At 35.6% G+C, this 14249-nt stretch overlaps 1 protein-coding gene and 1 non-coding gene across 3 annotated transcripts; both read right to left on the bottom strand.

Moving 5' to 3' along the window:
• Window positions 1–258: 258 nt before the first annotated feature.
• LOC114384966 (cyclic nucleotide-gated ion channel 1-like) lies at window positions 259–6842 on the bottom strand. 2 transcript variants are annotated; one of them, XM_028344832.1, is made up of 8 exons: window positions 6566–6842; window positions 6023–6146; window positions 5135–5702; window positions 4803–5015; window positions 3393–3688; window positions 2656–2767; window positions 1760–1996; window positions 259–1111 (listed from the first exon to the last, which is right to left on the bottom strand). In XM_028344832.1, the coding sequence occupies exons 2-8, from the start codon at window positions 6052–6054 to the stop codon at window positions 413–415; spliced, it is 2157 nt and encodes a 718-aa protein (XP_028200633.1). In that variant the 5' UTR covers window positions 6055–6146; window positions 6566–6842; the 3' UTR covers window positions 259–412. The 2 variants fall into 2 exon arrangements, with proteins under 2 accessions (XP_028200633.1, XP_028200634.1); XM_028344833.1 differs by lacking the exon at window positions 4803–5015.
• Window positions 6843–13822: 6980 nt separating this feature from the next.
• Window positions 13823–13929, bottom strand: LOC114385615. The gene has a single exon (XR_003660980.1). It is a non-coding gene; the product is annotated as a small nucleolar RNA R71 (small nucleolar RNA).
• Window positions 13930–14249: the final 320 nt, after the last annotated feature.

Raw genomic sequence — 14249 nt, 5'->3', positions numbered from 1 at the left:
TTCTGGCTTGCTTTGAAGTGGTTTATAGTTTTTTAAATAAAATAAAAATAACCCTTTTTAAACCATAAAGGATCAAAACGAAAAAACATTAAAACATAAATAACCAAAAAGTGTCCTAAAGATTAATATAGATGCTCTGTTTATCTCCATGCTTCCCCATTAAAAGAAAGTCGTGTTAAAGAACTTCCTCGATATATACATAACCTATAGACTCCAGTGATAAGTCTTCATGACTCAACAAATCAAATACTATGGACAAAAATAGAAAGCAAAAAAATATATTAAAACGCATTCAATAACAAGATATTTATATTAATATATACAAGTTGCCTCGCAATTTATGGACCCCATATATTATACAATTCTACCAAAATATCATTCTATGTTCATTTTTCTTTCTCAATCACACCCTCTATTCCTCATCAGCAGTAAAATCAGGTTCTGCAGGCTTCTGAGGCAGCATGGGTGGTAATCTCTCTGGCACCCTACCCTTCTTTGTACCATTGCGACGTAACAATCTGAGTGCATTAGCAGCAAACCTTGAAGCGTATATTGTGGCACCAAGGCTAGGTGAGCTACCACCTGCTTTAGCCAATGCATCTTGCAGCCTATTCTCCTCTTCGACGAGGGACTCTTCAAGCTTCCTTTTACTATAGCGCCGCCATGCTGCTTGAATGAAACATGCAGCCCATGTGCGCCACTGTTGCGAGTAGAACCTGAAAGTGTGGCGTAGCTGCTTACTGTGAAGGCGCCGAAACTGTGATGCCACAAACTTCAAGTCATCGGCTTTCAGGGCAAAGGCTTCCACTTCTGAAAGGGTTTGGACAGTCCTGGTTGAGGTAGGAAGGTTGGGTGAGGAATGAGGATCCAAAGCCCACGTGAGAAGCTCCTCTCCACAGAAGTCACCAGCCTTGAGGTACTCAGAGTTGAAGAAGCCGGTTCTTCCACCGTTAGTTGTCATGGTCAATAGCTTGCCACGCATTATGAAGAGCATCTCATCAACCGGATCTCCCTCCCGGACAATGTAGCTTTCTTCTGTGTAAAGCACTGGCTTGAGAAGGTCGCACATTGCATCCAGAAGTTGTTCGTCCATTTTCTCAAACATTGGCACCTGAAGTCCGTACAAGAGAAGATTTGGTTGGTTTTTACTAAAATTAAACTGAAAATTGGCAATAGCTTTTGATTTTTCCAATAGCAATGTCATTAAAATCACAACACAATTGAGAAATCCAGAAGGATGGAAACTAGTTTTGGAACAATAGTCACACTACATATTATTAATAATAAATTACCAAAATGAAGACTAACATTTTGAAAGTACTAATTAAAACATGCACATCAACACTTCTAAGTGTTCAAATGTAAAACACATGTTCAAACAAAGAAAAGATTTGCATATTGCTATATGCTTTACCACCAGAATTATATTACACAATTATCTAAAGCAGAAGTCCAGAAGATATTGATTTTTCAAAATCAGCATTTTTGTTATTTTAGGCAAAACTATATCTTCCAAATCAATGGAAATTTCAATTAAGTGCTCACCAATAACAAGATAGGCATGCTAAACTAGCAGCAGAAGTAAATTTCAATTTTTTGACTTTCTACACATTTTGAAAAGAGATATTCAACATAAACAAGAAATTCACAATCACTATGCACAGGTGGTTCAAAATATGCCCATGATGAAACAGATGAAAAGGAATAAAGATCAGGCCCAAGGTAAAATAAATCCATTAAGGGGGCAGGGGGACTTTACTCTCATCAGCAAAGCCAAACAAAGATGACGCTTTATGTCCCTTCTTAAATCCTTGGGAAGATTACGAATCAAATTGTCTTCATCTACACCTCTGGTTTCTTGCCATCTGTACTGTTCATATCGTCTGATTCGCTCTCGCAGGCCATCTGGAAGCAATCGATGAGACATCCACTGTTCTGCATCCCTCCTTTTTACTCTCATCTCCTCCAATCTAGTGGTTGTTGACTGCAAATATGTCTGTTTCAAACCAAGTATAATTGGTGATAACCTTGAAGAATATAACCTCATAACAGAATGACTCAGGTTTCTAATTAATAAATTGTGTTTTGCTTGGCAAATCAAAACTTATCGCAACTCTTTCTCTACTACTCCCTCCTTATTTCCTCCTTTTGTAAGTATAACTCGTTATTAATCAAACTAATTTTTATCTCTACTAAACTCATACACTAACTTTTATTGCTGGTTGTAACATTGGTCATAATTTATTTATTTTACTTATGATAGTATGTTATAAAGAGACAGACCCGATGACCATACATAAAACTGTTTAACTCCAGAATCACCATAATAAGGATTGAAGAAATGTTAAGATAAAGCTAAGGGGACAAAAAAAAATGGGTATTATTAAAAGATTGATAAGAAAAGTTAGTTTGACAGTTGATTTCCAAGGAAATCTCAAAATGTGGATATCTTAATTCAACTAGCAAGATATAAAAACTTGTTGACTCTTATACAAGAATAGTATTGGGGCAAAAAATCAGAGAAAATTTGGGACAGATTATCAAGGGTAAATGTAACAATGGCAATCAATGTACTACAAAATCCTAAATCAATAAACAGTGCTTGAAAGCCCCATTGCATGATTGCAATAATATCCATAGATATTTGGTACTAACCTGCATATTTCCAATGAGGAATGAAAATAATACCAAACCAGATACAGAAATGAAAACTGCAAAACTGATTTCCCAAACATAGGTACTTGTTGCCAGGTTCTGACCAAGAGAACTGCAATAAAAGCATCCAGCTCCCAATGGAGGAATAATTACAGAATATTAGATGATAACTTCAGTAATAATATGGTGATTATGCTCAACTTTAAAATTTAAAAAAGATAAAATCATGCTGGCTGAGAATCCCCACCCAAGGCTGCATTTTCATTGAGCCATTAAACAGAAACAAAACTGATGTGAAAATCATTTTCCAGTCTTCAAATTAAACCAGATTATATCTAACATATACATGATTTGATGTAATTGATTATCTATTCTTTGTCAATAAAAAATGAGACATGACAAATTAACTTTTTTAATCTATTTATCTACAAATATTATGTTCCCAATCACTTCTTGCACAGAAAATCACATGGACCTGAGCTTGCATGTACTTCGAAAGGAAGAGAACTTTTAAACCTAACAAGCCATCCAGCATAATAGGGAATGATCATAAATGTTTCTATGTTGAGCATGCAGACAACAGAATCCACAGAGCCACAGTTCGCAAAATACTCTTATTGCACATCAGACCTCATAAAGCAGCCACCAAAATCATAAACATATTGCAACATAATACAATTTACCTTCAAATCTAAATTGATATTATATCATACTAAAAAAGAATCAAGGAAGTGCACCTCAAATTTTTTAGGCCCCACCAAAAGCAGTAAAAGAATTTTTGTGGAAAATCTCTTGACTCCACAACACCAGATTGAAGGGCATCAAGAAAAATTCCAAAATCAAAGAGCTTTTTATCTTCGTTCTGTATTGGGCAAGAAGTACTCAGGAATGCTGAAATTTTGCTCAACCCACCCAAATAATCATTACAATACATATCAGCCTTGTTACACACTGTAGTATTACGTTGACAGGCTTCTTGCCAACATGTGGTTTCTCGTTCTATAGAAAACAAGTACCAAAAGGCACCAACAACCTAAAAGAAAAAATTAACTCAGCAATCAGAAACGAATGCAGACGACATAATTTTGAACTTTCATTAATATTATAACTATAATTTTGCAAATAAAAATGCACCATTGATAGGAACTAATAATTTTTGTAAACAAAAAATGCAACATTAATGTATCAGATTTAAACATACAACACTAGGAACTAATAATAGGAACTAAAACAAAGTGATGCGTGGAAACTACAATATACATGGAGACTTAAGAAGCATGAACATAAACAGGCCACAACATGAATATTACTAGAAAAATTTTGAAGTCTGTCTCATATCTGACACAAGTGCCCACACAAGCACAACTTCTTTTAAAGTATACATGATCCATATGTGATCATAAACAACTTGCTGACACAAAACTGATAATTTGACATACAGATAAGGGTGCAAAGAATTTATTCACATTCTCAAACACAACTAGGAAACTTACCATTGCTAAGCAAATTACCAGATCCAAGTTAGTTAACCTTTCAAGTTGCATCTCTACTAGGGGATGTTGGCTTCAAGGTATACTTTTACATTTCCAGGATTACTATGACCAAAATGTTACATTCTTTTAAGAATACAAAGGGCACAAAAACCCAACCGGAAACCTTTAATGAAAGCAAATTCACAAACATGTTTGATTAGAATTTAATAATTCTGAGAATTTTTTTAAAATTCAAATGATAAGAGGAAATAGTGGGGTAGTAAAGGAAGTTACTACCACATTAAAAGATAAAATCCAAATTTCCCATGGAAAAGCAGCATACCCACCTCTCACCAAGGGAAAGGAAATCAATTAAAACATTGGATTGCCACTGGAGCGGGAGAGGTTAGAAATCTTGTAATTACCTAGACATGTGGCAGCAGGCAAGAGAGGATTGTATTGGAAAAGAGTGGAATAAATGTAATAGGGCTTGGGAGAGATAGGAAGAATTGTCTAGAGTTATTGAATGGAGATGGTCATTTCCAAGTCTAGGACTCTCTTGAAACATCTCTATTCTGTAACCTCCATTCTTTATTGTTCCAATCAGAATCTAGCCTAGACTAGTCTTGTCCAATCTTCAAATGTATATAAGAAAGTATATAAGCATCAACTTACATGACTTGCAAGCATGTAAAGAAAGAGATTAAATGCAGCTCCAGCCCAAGCAGTTTCAGTGAGAATGCCAGAGGTCCTTGTAACTTCATTATATAATGGAATTATTCGCAATAGACGAGGCACATATTGGAGGAAAACAACAAATTTCAGCAAGTTCTTTGTATTAAGTGATTTAAAACCACTCATCTCTGGAATGATAACTAGAATCACCACCTAGCAATATTATAGCAAGCCTTGAGTCAATAAGATCACAAATGAACCCCCACAATGCAACATTGAATAAAAACCACTAAGATATTAGATGGCCCTACACAAGACGGAAGTATCCCTACCTGTGGGAGGGGAAGAACAGCAAGAATGTCAATTATGAAATATGATGATAGATACCGCCTAGCTATTGCCCAAGAATCTTCAACCAAAACACCTCTTCCAAATACACGAGAAGAGGGAGCAATGAATCCAGTACGAAATTGGAAAATCATGTGGATTATATAAAGAGCATCAGAGAAAGATCTCAAGACAGTTGCTGTAATCTCCATCTTGCTGTCCAGTGAAAGACATTTCTTCGCATCCTCAATAACCGGGACATAAAAGAACAAAGGATCCAGCGATACAGCAATGACACATAATAATACAAAAATCTTGTTCCACTTTTGAAGGAACGGACCCTGAGGATCAAGGATTTTCTTTCTAGAACTAAAGCTTCTAGAAAGAACACTACCATAGGGAAAAGATTTGAATGATGTTCTAAATCTCTTCATCCTCTCAGAACCAGATTCCAATCCATTTTGAAACTTCTCAGAAACTGAACTTAATGTAGTTCTAAATCTCTCCGAGTGTGTTATTTTAATTGCAGGATAATTACTCTCAGAACCCTTCTCTGAATTCCAATCCTGAAACCTGAAACATCATACAAATATCAAATGATAAATAATGGTAATACAAACTTAGTTTGTGTTTCCGATATTCCTCCTAAAACATGTTCTCCTTAGTAATGCTGATTAAGGAATAAAACTTCTATAACTTGAAGGGTTAACAATTTGAAATTTTCAAAACACTTTGATTTGGAGAAATGGTAACGAGATTTTTTGGCTCTTAGCCTCAACGGCAAGCATGAAAAACATGCCACGAATCAAAAAATAGAATGCTTCCAAAATTGCCATAGCCAGCAACATAAAATCATTGAGTAAAAACAAGGCACGCATCATCATCAAACTAACCTAACAAACTTCTCTTGTGGTGTAGTACTCATACTTGTACCCTTCAATTCAAACACAATGCAGAAAAAACCAGCCTCTTAAATCTCACTGAATGCTTCCTTCATGCACCACAAACTCCCTAATCCTGAAATAAGAAAGAGACGTTGATAATTAGATACTCCATTTCTCAAACAAAACCCACAATAAACCGGTGAAATTAATTCAAATTTATAATATTAAAAAAATATGTGAAACACAAAAATATACTTCTCGAGAGTGCATGTATGTACAATAGTCAAAAAGGGGAAAATTCCATTAAAAAACAAACACCCAAATCATTTATTTTTAAAAAATATATTTATTTTAAAAAAAAAGTTCGAAAACCAAACTCGTTGAAATTAACTAACATATTGATTAAACTCCCAGATTTCGACCAAACAAGGGTAAAGCACAAAAAGAAGTAACGACACATATAAGCAAGGGCGCGTTTGGTATACGGAGGAGTAGTAACACAGCGAGCGAAAGTCAAACTGAAAAAACAAAGAAAGCGGAGAGAGCACGAACTTGGAAACTGAAAACACTGAAACTGGTTGCGGTGGAAGATGAAAGAGAGAAAGAAGAAGAAGAAGAGGACCAAGCCAATGACAAATATGAAGAGAGGAAGATTCGAGGAAAGGAGTATGGAAGCGGCAGTTACTACTACGCCAAGTGGGTTAGCTTTGGTTTTGCATTAGAAAGTTAAAATTTGAGGAAAGTTGGGGTTTTTATTTTACAGATACAGAGAGAGAGGAAAATGGAGGGCAAAGTGTGTATGTTTTGGTGTGTGAATGGGGGACGATGAGACAAAGAAAATTCATGTGAGTGGTGGATCCCACTACAGGTTTAAAGTTTAAACATTAATAAAATGCGTCATTTTTTGTCTGCGTTGAGTTTGTGCGTTCTGCGTCGTCATATTTTGTTCTGGTCAAAAGTCCGTTGACAACAGGGATCTTGCCTCTACGGTATTTTCCAAACCAATCCACGGGAAGTTTGATGTCGTGGAATAAAAATATGAAATAAACAAAAAAATAATATGGTTTTGAAAAAAATTTAATAGGACTAACGACTCCTCTCAAACTCCCGAGTCATTAAAAAAGATTATACAAACAAAAATTATTTAATATTTATGTTTAGGTCATTAAAATTAAAAATAGTTAATAAAATATTTTAAATGTTTCTTAATTAAAACATTTTGAACATAAAATCATGTAAATTATTTTATAATAAGAATGAAAATTTTGGTGAACTTTTTCCAACGTAAATTAGGGGCAATATGGACATTTTCTTTAGTTATTTATTTTTCATTATTCAATAAATCATACTTATTAATCAGCTGACATGTATTAGAAAGTGGTTTTTTAATGCAACCTTAATATAATAATTTATTTATATTTATCATTTGATGTTGGGAAAGGAGACGGGCTTCTACTAGATTTTAGACATGTAATTACACGGATTTGATTAAATTATTTAATTTTTATACTTATTTAGTATTTATATAAAATATATATATATATATATACATTACTAAAATTTATTATAAAAATATTTAATAGCATATTAAATATAATTATGTTAAAGTTAAAAATGATAATTAATTATATTTTTAATTGAGAAGATTTTTTAAATATTAAGTCCATTAAAATATTATTTATTCTTTTTTAATAATAGTAATGTGTTGAGTGCGTGATGATAGCTTAGCTTGGCTAAGAACTGATGGTAGTTTATTTTTAGTAACTTGCTGGATTCTTTGGAAAGCTCCTAATGCTTAGATCTTCAACAATGCATGTGGGAGGATTGGCACATCTTGAGTCAAATCTGGCATCTTCTATCAACCATCAACAAGGTAGTACAACACAAGAACAAGAGTACTCGTGAGACAATGGTGCGTTGGAATCTCCCAGCGCCAAATTCTTACAAACTGAACACTGACAAAAGTTCGCTTGGTAATCCTAAAAATGCTGCATTTGGAGGTTTAATTTGACACTTGTTGAGACGATGAATGGCTACTCAGGTGCTTGTGGAGTTGCAACATGTCTCCTAGCGGAGTTAATGGTAATTTATCATGGCCTCGTTTACAATTATTTTTATCAAATCATTTTCTCACATGTTTTATTTTTATAATATAGTAAGTATAATTTTATTTGTAACAAAAAATTAGATTAATGCACTACTATAAAATTAATATTTTACGACGTTTATTCTAAGACGATTGTTTTGAAACCGTCTTAGAATAAAATACGGTGGTAAATTTATAAATAAAAGAAAAAATGACAACTGTTTTATAAAAATCATCTTTGAAAGCAAGTGTTCAAAGACGATTTTGGAAAAACTGTCTTTAAATGCAAATGTTCAAAGACGATTTTAGAAAAACCCTCTTTGAAATCCATTAAGTCAAATATAAAAGCTTATTTACTCGTGCTTTCTATTTGCCTCATGCAGCTCTCTCGCTTTCACACAGTCACACTGACCACGCTGGCCCCATATGCCTCGACCTTGCCCCAAATCATTTTGGTTCTCCACACGTCGTTTCTGGCCTGTCTCGCGTCGCCGTCGTTGTCCAGCCTCGACGTCCAGATCGTGGTGTTCGACACTATCATCAACATGATCCGCTTGTTCTTCAAGCCCTTAATGTTCCACGAGCTCCTCCACGTGATCATGGTTGGCGTCTTGACGCTCTTGCATGGCTTCAAAGGAAGCTACTTCAAAAGCACGTTTGTAGAGTTGATAAATTTGGTTTCTCAAGAGCCGCTGCTTCTGAAACCGTACATCAATGACATGGTTCTCAACGTGCTTCAGATCGTCAAGAGCGGCGATGATGCAATCCTACCCCCCCCCCCCCCCAAGGGCATTGGATAGAAGACTCTAAGAAGATTGGACCAGAGATACATAAGAAGGCCCTAGGATTCTCATGAGCCTTATGGTAGATTTTGGGTCCATGGACTAAGTATGAGCCCACTTATCTTTATACATATTAGATTGGGGTTTCACTATTTTTGGCCCTTGTATTTAGGGTTCCATAGTCTAGGGAGGGTACCCTAGTAATGTAGGATTTTTCAGCCCTTGTATTTTAGGGCACCTAGACTAGTTTTTGTATTAGGGGTAGTTTTGTAATTTCACATGCATTAAGTTCACTATTTGATGTGTGTGTTGGGAGAGAAATTTAATTGAATTGGGAGAAGCCCAATCCAATTAAATTTTGGATCAGCCTAAGGGGGAGATGAGCATTTGTTTGCTACACCCCATTGCCACATCATATAGTCACACTTTGTGCATGTCTTTCATGTTTTACATGCCTCATGACACCTAAGCACACTTAGTTGAGAATCTTGGACTTGATCTTGGATTAGTGGGCTGAACCATAGCTGAAATTCACTAATCATAATTAGTGAAATTTTGGCTCCAAATTTGGCTCCACAAATTCAAATTCAAGTGAAATTTGAATAGAAATTCAAATTTTCCTACAATTTTGTGTGACACTTAGGCTATAAATAGTGGCCTTGTGTGTACATTTTTTCGACTTTGATCATTTGAGAAATTACACTTCAAAGTTCATACCTCATTTGATGCATAAATTTCGTGCCCCCCTTTCTCCCTCTCCTTCCACTCATCTTCTCCTACCTTCAAGCTCTTATGCATGGCTTCCTTTGGTGGTGAGTTTGTTCTTGACTCATCTTCTCCTTGAAGTGTCATCTCCAATCACCTTTCCTTCTTCTCCATTCCACTGCCATTGATCTTCAAGAAGCAAAGGACTCCATTGATGAAGAAGATCCAAGGCCTACAAGCTCTACATGGAGCTACATCAGGTAGCTTGAGCGACGAAGGCCATTGTAAATTGGATTGACTATGAGGATATCGACATGGGTTTCTTTCTGTCTCTCTCTCACACACACACACAGAAATTAGGGTTTTCCCCAATTCAATTTGCCTATTGAAAACTCTTAATTCCCATAGCAGATGAGAGCAACCAAATATATTTAGAGATATTTCAATTTCTTGTGTGGGATTTAGAACAATATTTTACCATTTTCCTTTTGTTTATGAATTTCTCTCTAGTTTCTTGATTATGTATACATTTTGTTAGAGAGGACATAAATTCTATTGGTTTAACTTGTGACACTCTCTACTTTGTAGACTGCCATGGCCAATCCTATAATTGGTTCCTATGTTTGGGTGGAGGATTCTCAAATAGCTTAGATAGATGGTGAGGTATTGAAGGTTAAGGGAGAAGAAATCAAAGTCCTTCGCACTTCAGGGAAGACAGTGAGAATTCTTTGTATAATAATGATCAAAATTCAATCCCATTCTTCACCATTTGCTTGTCCTTTAAATATATCAATTTTGCTTTGAGTGACTGCTTAAAACATGAATGACTGGTCGAAATTTTTAAGAGAAGTAGAAAAAAGATAGGATAGCTTAGTGCTTACAGTATCCTGTAGGTCGATGCACTAGATATAATTTTTTTAAGTCAACTCAGAAGTCAAAACTTGGAATAGTTTGACCTTTTAACATTGTGAATCATTGCCTTTGTCATGAAATTTTTAAGTTGTTGTTAAAGATTCTAGTGTTTATCATAAAGATACCGAAGCAACCCTATGTGGAGTGGATGATATGACAAAACTTGCTTATCTACATGAACCTAGTGTCTTGGATTATCTTAGATCAAGGTATCATATCAATGAAATTTATGTGTGTATTTTAGATGCCACCTTTCCAGACTTGTATCTTAATGTTTTTATACTTGACATGAGCTCATACCAAATTTTCCTTATAGAGTTACACTGGAAATATATTGATTGATGTGAATCCTTTCATAAAGCTTCGTCATTTATATGATAGCCATATGATGGCACAATATAAAGGATTGGGTTTTCGTGAGCTAACTCCACATCCTTTTGCTATTGCAAATGCAACATACAAGTAATTTCATTTTTTGGTGCAAACAATTCATTTAATTAAATTGCAAGTCAACCATATAAATTATTGCAGATTCAGACTTATGATTAATGAGGGAATCAGCCAATCAATATTGGTTAGTGGTGAAAATGGGGCTGGGAAAATGGAAAGCACCAAGTGAAGGCTTAAGATTCCTAAGAAAAAGGGTTGACTCTGAATATTGTCTCTATATTGCTATTAATAAATAGTTCCTTAAGAAAACACATTTGCTTCTACTGTTCTCCCAACACTTGAAGGTAGCTTTCTTAAAAGATCGTTACACCTATTTGTTATATTTATTTCTAAATCTATAATATATTGGATCTAAACTTGTTGAAGAATTTGATTTCTTTTGCTTCAAATTAAAACTAGACATCCAAGTTTCTACATCTTTCATATTTTACTATTAGTCAATTATGTGCATCCCTAGTTATGCAAAAAAAAAATAGTTAATGCAATTAGGTTGTGTCCTTTCAATTATCTAACCTTGGATCTTTTCTCTGGTCCTGTAAAAATTCACTAGATCTAGGAATTTGGAAGACCCCTCTTTAGGTGGAAGTGAGTCACCTTTAAGAAACAACCAGGGGAGGAACCCAATTGTGTCTAGATCTGCTGCAGCATGTTGGATCGAGTGGCCTCAGAATAATTAAGAAGGGGGGGTTGAATTAATTATTCCCAAAAATTTACCAATTAAAAAATTACTCTTTTAAGACTTTTACTTATGTTGTTAAGAGAATATGGAGTAGAAGAGAAACTTAACAGAAAGTAAAAGCGAAAATTAAATGCACAGCGGAAAGTAAAAGAGTAGGGAAGAAGGAAACAAACACACAAGAGTAGGGAAGAAGGAAACAAACACACAAGAGTTTTTATACTGGTTCGGCAACAACCCGTGCCTACCTCTAGTCCCCAAGCGACCTACGGTCCTTGGGATTTCTTTCAACCTTGTAAAAATCCTTTTACAAGCAAAGATCCACAAGGGATGCACCCTCCCTTGTTCTCTTTGAACCTAGTGGATGTACCCTCCACTAGAACTGATCCACAAGAGATGTACCCTCTCTTGTTCTCAGTCAAACCCAAATAGATGTACCCTCTACTTGTACCACAAAGGATGTACCCTCCAATGTGTTAAGACAAAGATCTCAGGCTGTTAAACCTTTGATACTTTGTGAATGGGGATACAAAAGAATTCTCAGGCGGTTAAACCTTTGAACGCTTTTGTATTAGGGAATGGGAAGAATCAAAAGAATTCTCAGACTGTGTCATTTTGAATTCTTTGACAAGGGAGAAGGGAGACACAAAAGAATTCAGGCGGTTAGTCCTTTGTTCTTTTGGAAAAGGGAGAAGAGAGACACAAAAAGAATTCAGGCAATTAGTCCTTGGCGAATTCTTTTTGGCAAAGGGAGAAGAGAATGAAAAGGATGAATAGCACAAGTTTTCAAGGTTTAGAAAACCAGAAAACTTCTGAAATCTTTTGGTACAAAGAATAAGAAGAAGAAGAAGTTCAAAGAGATTTCAAGGCTTATAAAGGATTGCATAAGATTGTTGTTCGAAAGATTCATTGAAAATGCAAAACAAAGGCTTGTTTTTATAGACTCTTCATGTCTGGTCAAGAAGGCCATTCAGAAGAGTTATAACTTTTTTAAAAAAAACTTAAAACCCATTTGAAAAAGTCAAAACCTTCTTGAAGAGTTACATCTTTTGATTTTTTTCAGAAATAGTCACTGGTAATCGATTACCAAATAAGTGTACCAAATAAGTGTAATCGATTACACAAAGCTTTTGAGTGAAAGGATGTGACTCTTCACATTTAAATTTGAATTTCAACGTTCACGGGCACTGGTAATCGATTACCAAAACATTGTAATCGATTACAGCCTTTTGAAAATATTTGGAACGTTGTAAATTCAGTTTGAAAACTTTTTCAAACTCATTTTGCTACTGGTAATCGATTACAACAATATGGTAATCGATTACCAGAGAGTAAAAATTCTTTGGTAAAGGTTTTGTCAAAAACTCATGTGCTATTCAAAGTTTTGAAAAAATTCTTAACCTACCATTTTTAGCTTTCATAGTTAGACTTTGAATTTTTGTCTGAAATTTTTTGTGCTATCTTCTCATCATTTTATAGGGTTGCTCACAAAATTTCAAGTCATTTGGATATCATTTGAGGGTAGCTGTAGTTCAAACCTACACCTTTATTTACATGACAAGGCAACTAGTTGTGTGCATGCTGAATGTAGTGTATGACTAGAGGCAATCCATCTGACTTACAACCCTTTGATCCTGAGATAGATAGGACATTTCATAGATTAGTTAGGCATCATTTTATACCTTTTGATCATTCTGAGCATTCCATAACTGGTGAATCTGTGCATTCTGTTATTGGTGATTTTGAACATCCTGATCTTGAGCATTATAATTTTGAGCATTCTGATTCTGAGCATTCTGATTTTGCACATTCTGAGAACATGGCACAACCTCCACCTCGTGAGAGGACTCTAAGGGAAATGGCTGCACCTGATTTCACCTATGAAAGCTTGTGCATCCAATACCCTGATGAGGATGTCCCATATGTTCTTAAAACTGGACTAATTCATTTGCTTCCAAAGTTTCATGGCCTTGCAGGTGAAGACCCGCACAAACATTTGAAGGAATTTCATATTGTCTGCTCCACCATGAAACCCCCAGATGTCCAAGAGGATCACATATCTCTGAAGGCTTTTCCTCATTCATTAGAGGGAGTGGCAAAAGGACTGGCTGTATTACCTTGCTCCAAGGTCCATCACGAGCTGGGATGACCTTAAGAGAGTATTCTTAGAAAAATTTTTCCCTGCTTCCAGGACCACAGCCATCAGGAAGGATATCTCAGGTATTAGACAACTCAGTGGAGAGAGCCTGTATGAGTACTAGGAGAGATTTAAGAAACTATGTGCCAGTTGCCCTCACCATCAGATTTCAGAACAACTTCTTCTCCAATATTTTTATGAAGGACTCAGTAATATGGAGAGAAGTATGATAGATGCTGCCAGTGGTGGAGCCCTTGGAGACATGACTCCTGCTGAAGCCAGAAATTTAATTGAGAAGATGGCCTCCAACTCCCAGCAGTTTAGTGCCAGAAATGATGCCATAGTCATTAGAGGAGTGCATGAGGTAGCTACAAACCCATCTGCATCATCTGAAACTAAGAAGCTTGAAGGCAAACTGGATGCGTTGGTCAACTTGGTAACCCAGCTGGCCTTGAATCAGAAATCTGTACCTGTCGCAAGGGTTTGTG

Source organism: Glycine soja, chromosome 14, assembly GCF_004193775.1.
Source record: "Glycine soja cultivar W05 chromosome 14, ASM419377v2, whole genome shotgun sequence".
Classification (NCBI taxonomy): domain Eukaryota; kingdom Viridiplantae; phylum Streptophyta; class Magnoliopsida; order Fabales; family Fabaceae; genus Glycine; species Glycine soja.
The sequence above is the reverse complement of the archived record's forward strand: the minus strand, read 5'-3'. Positions and strand labels throughout refer to the sequence as shown.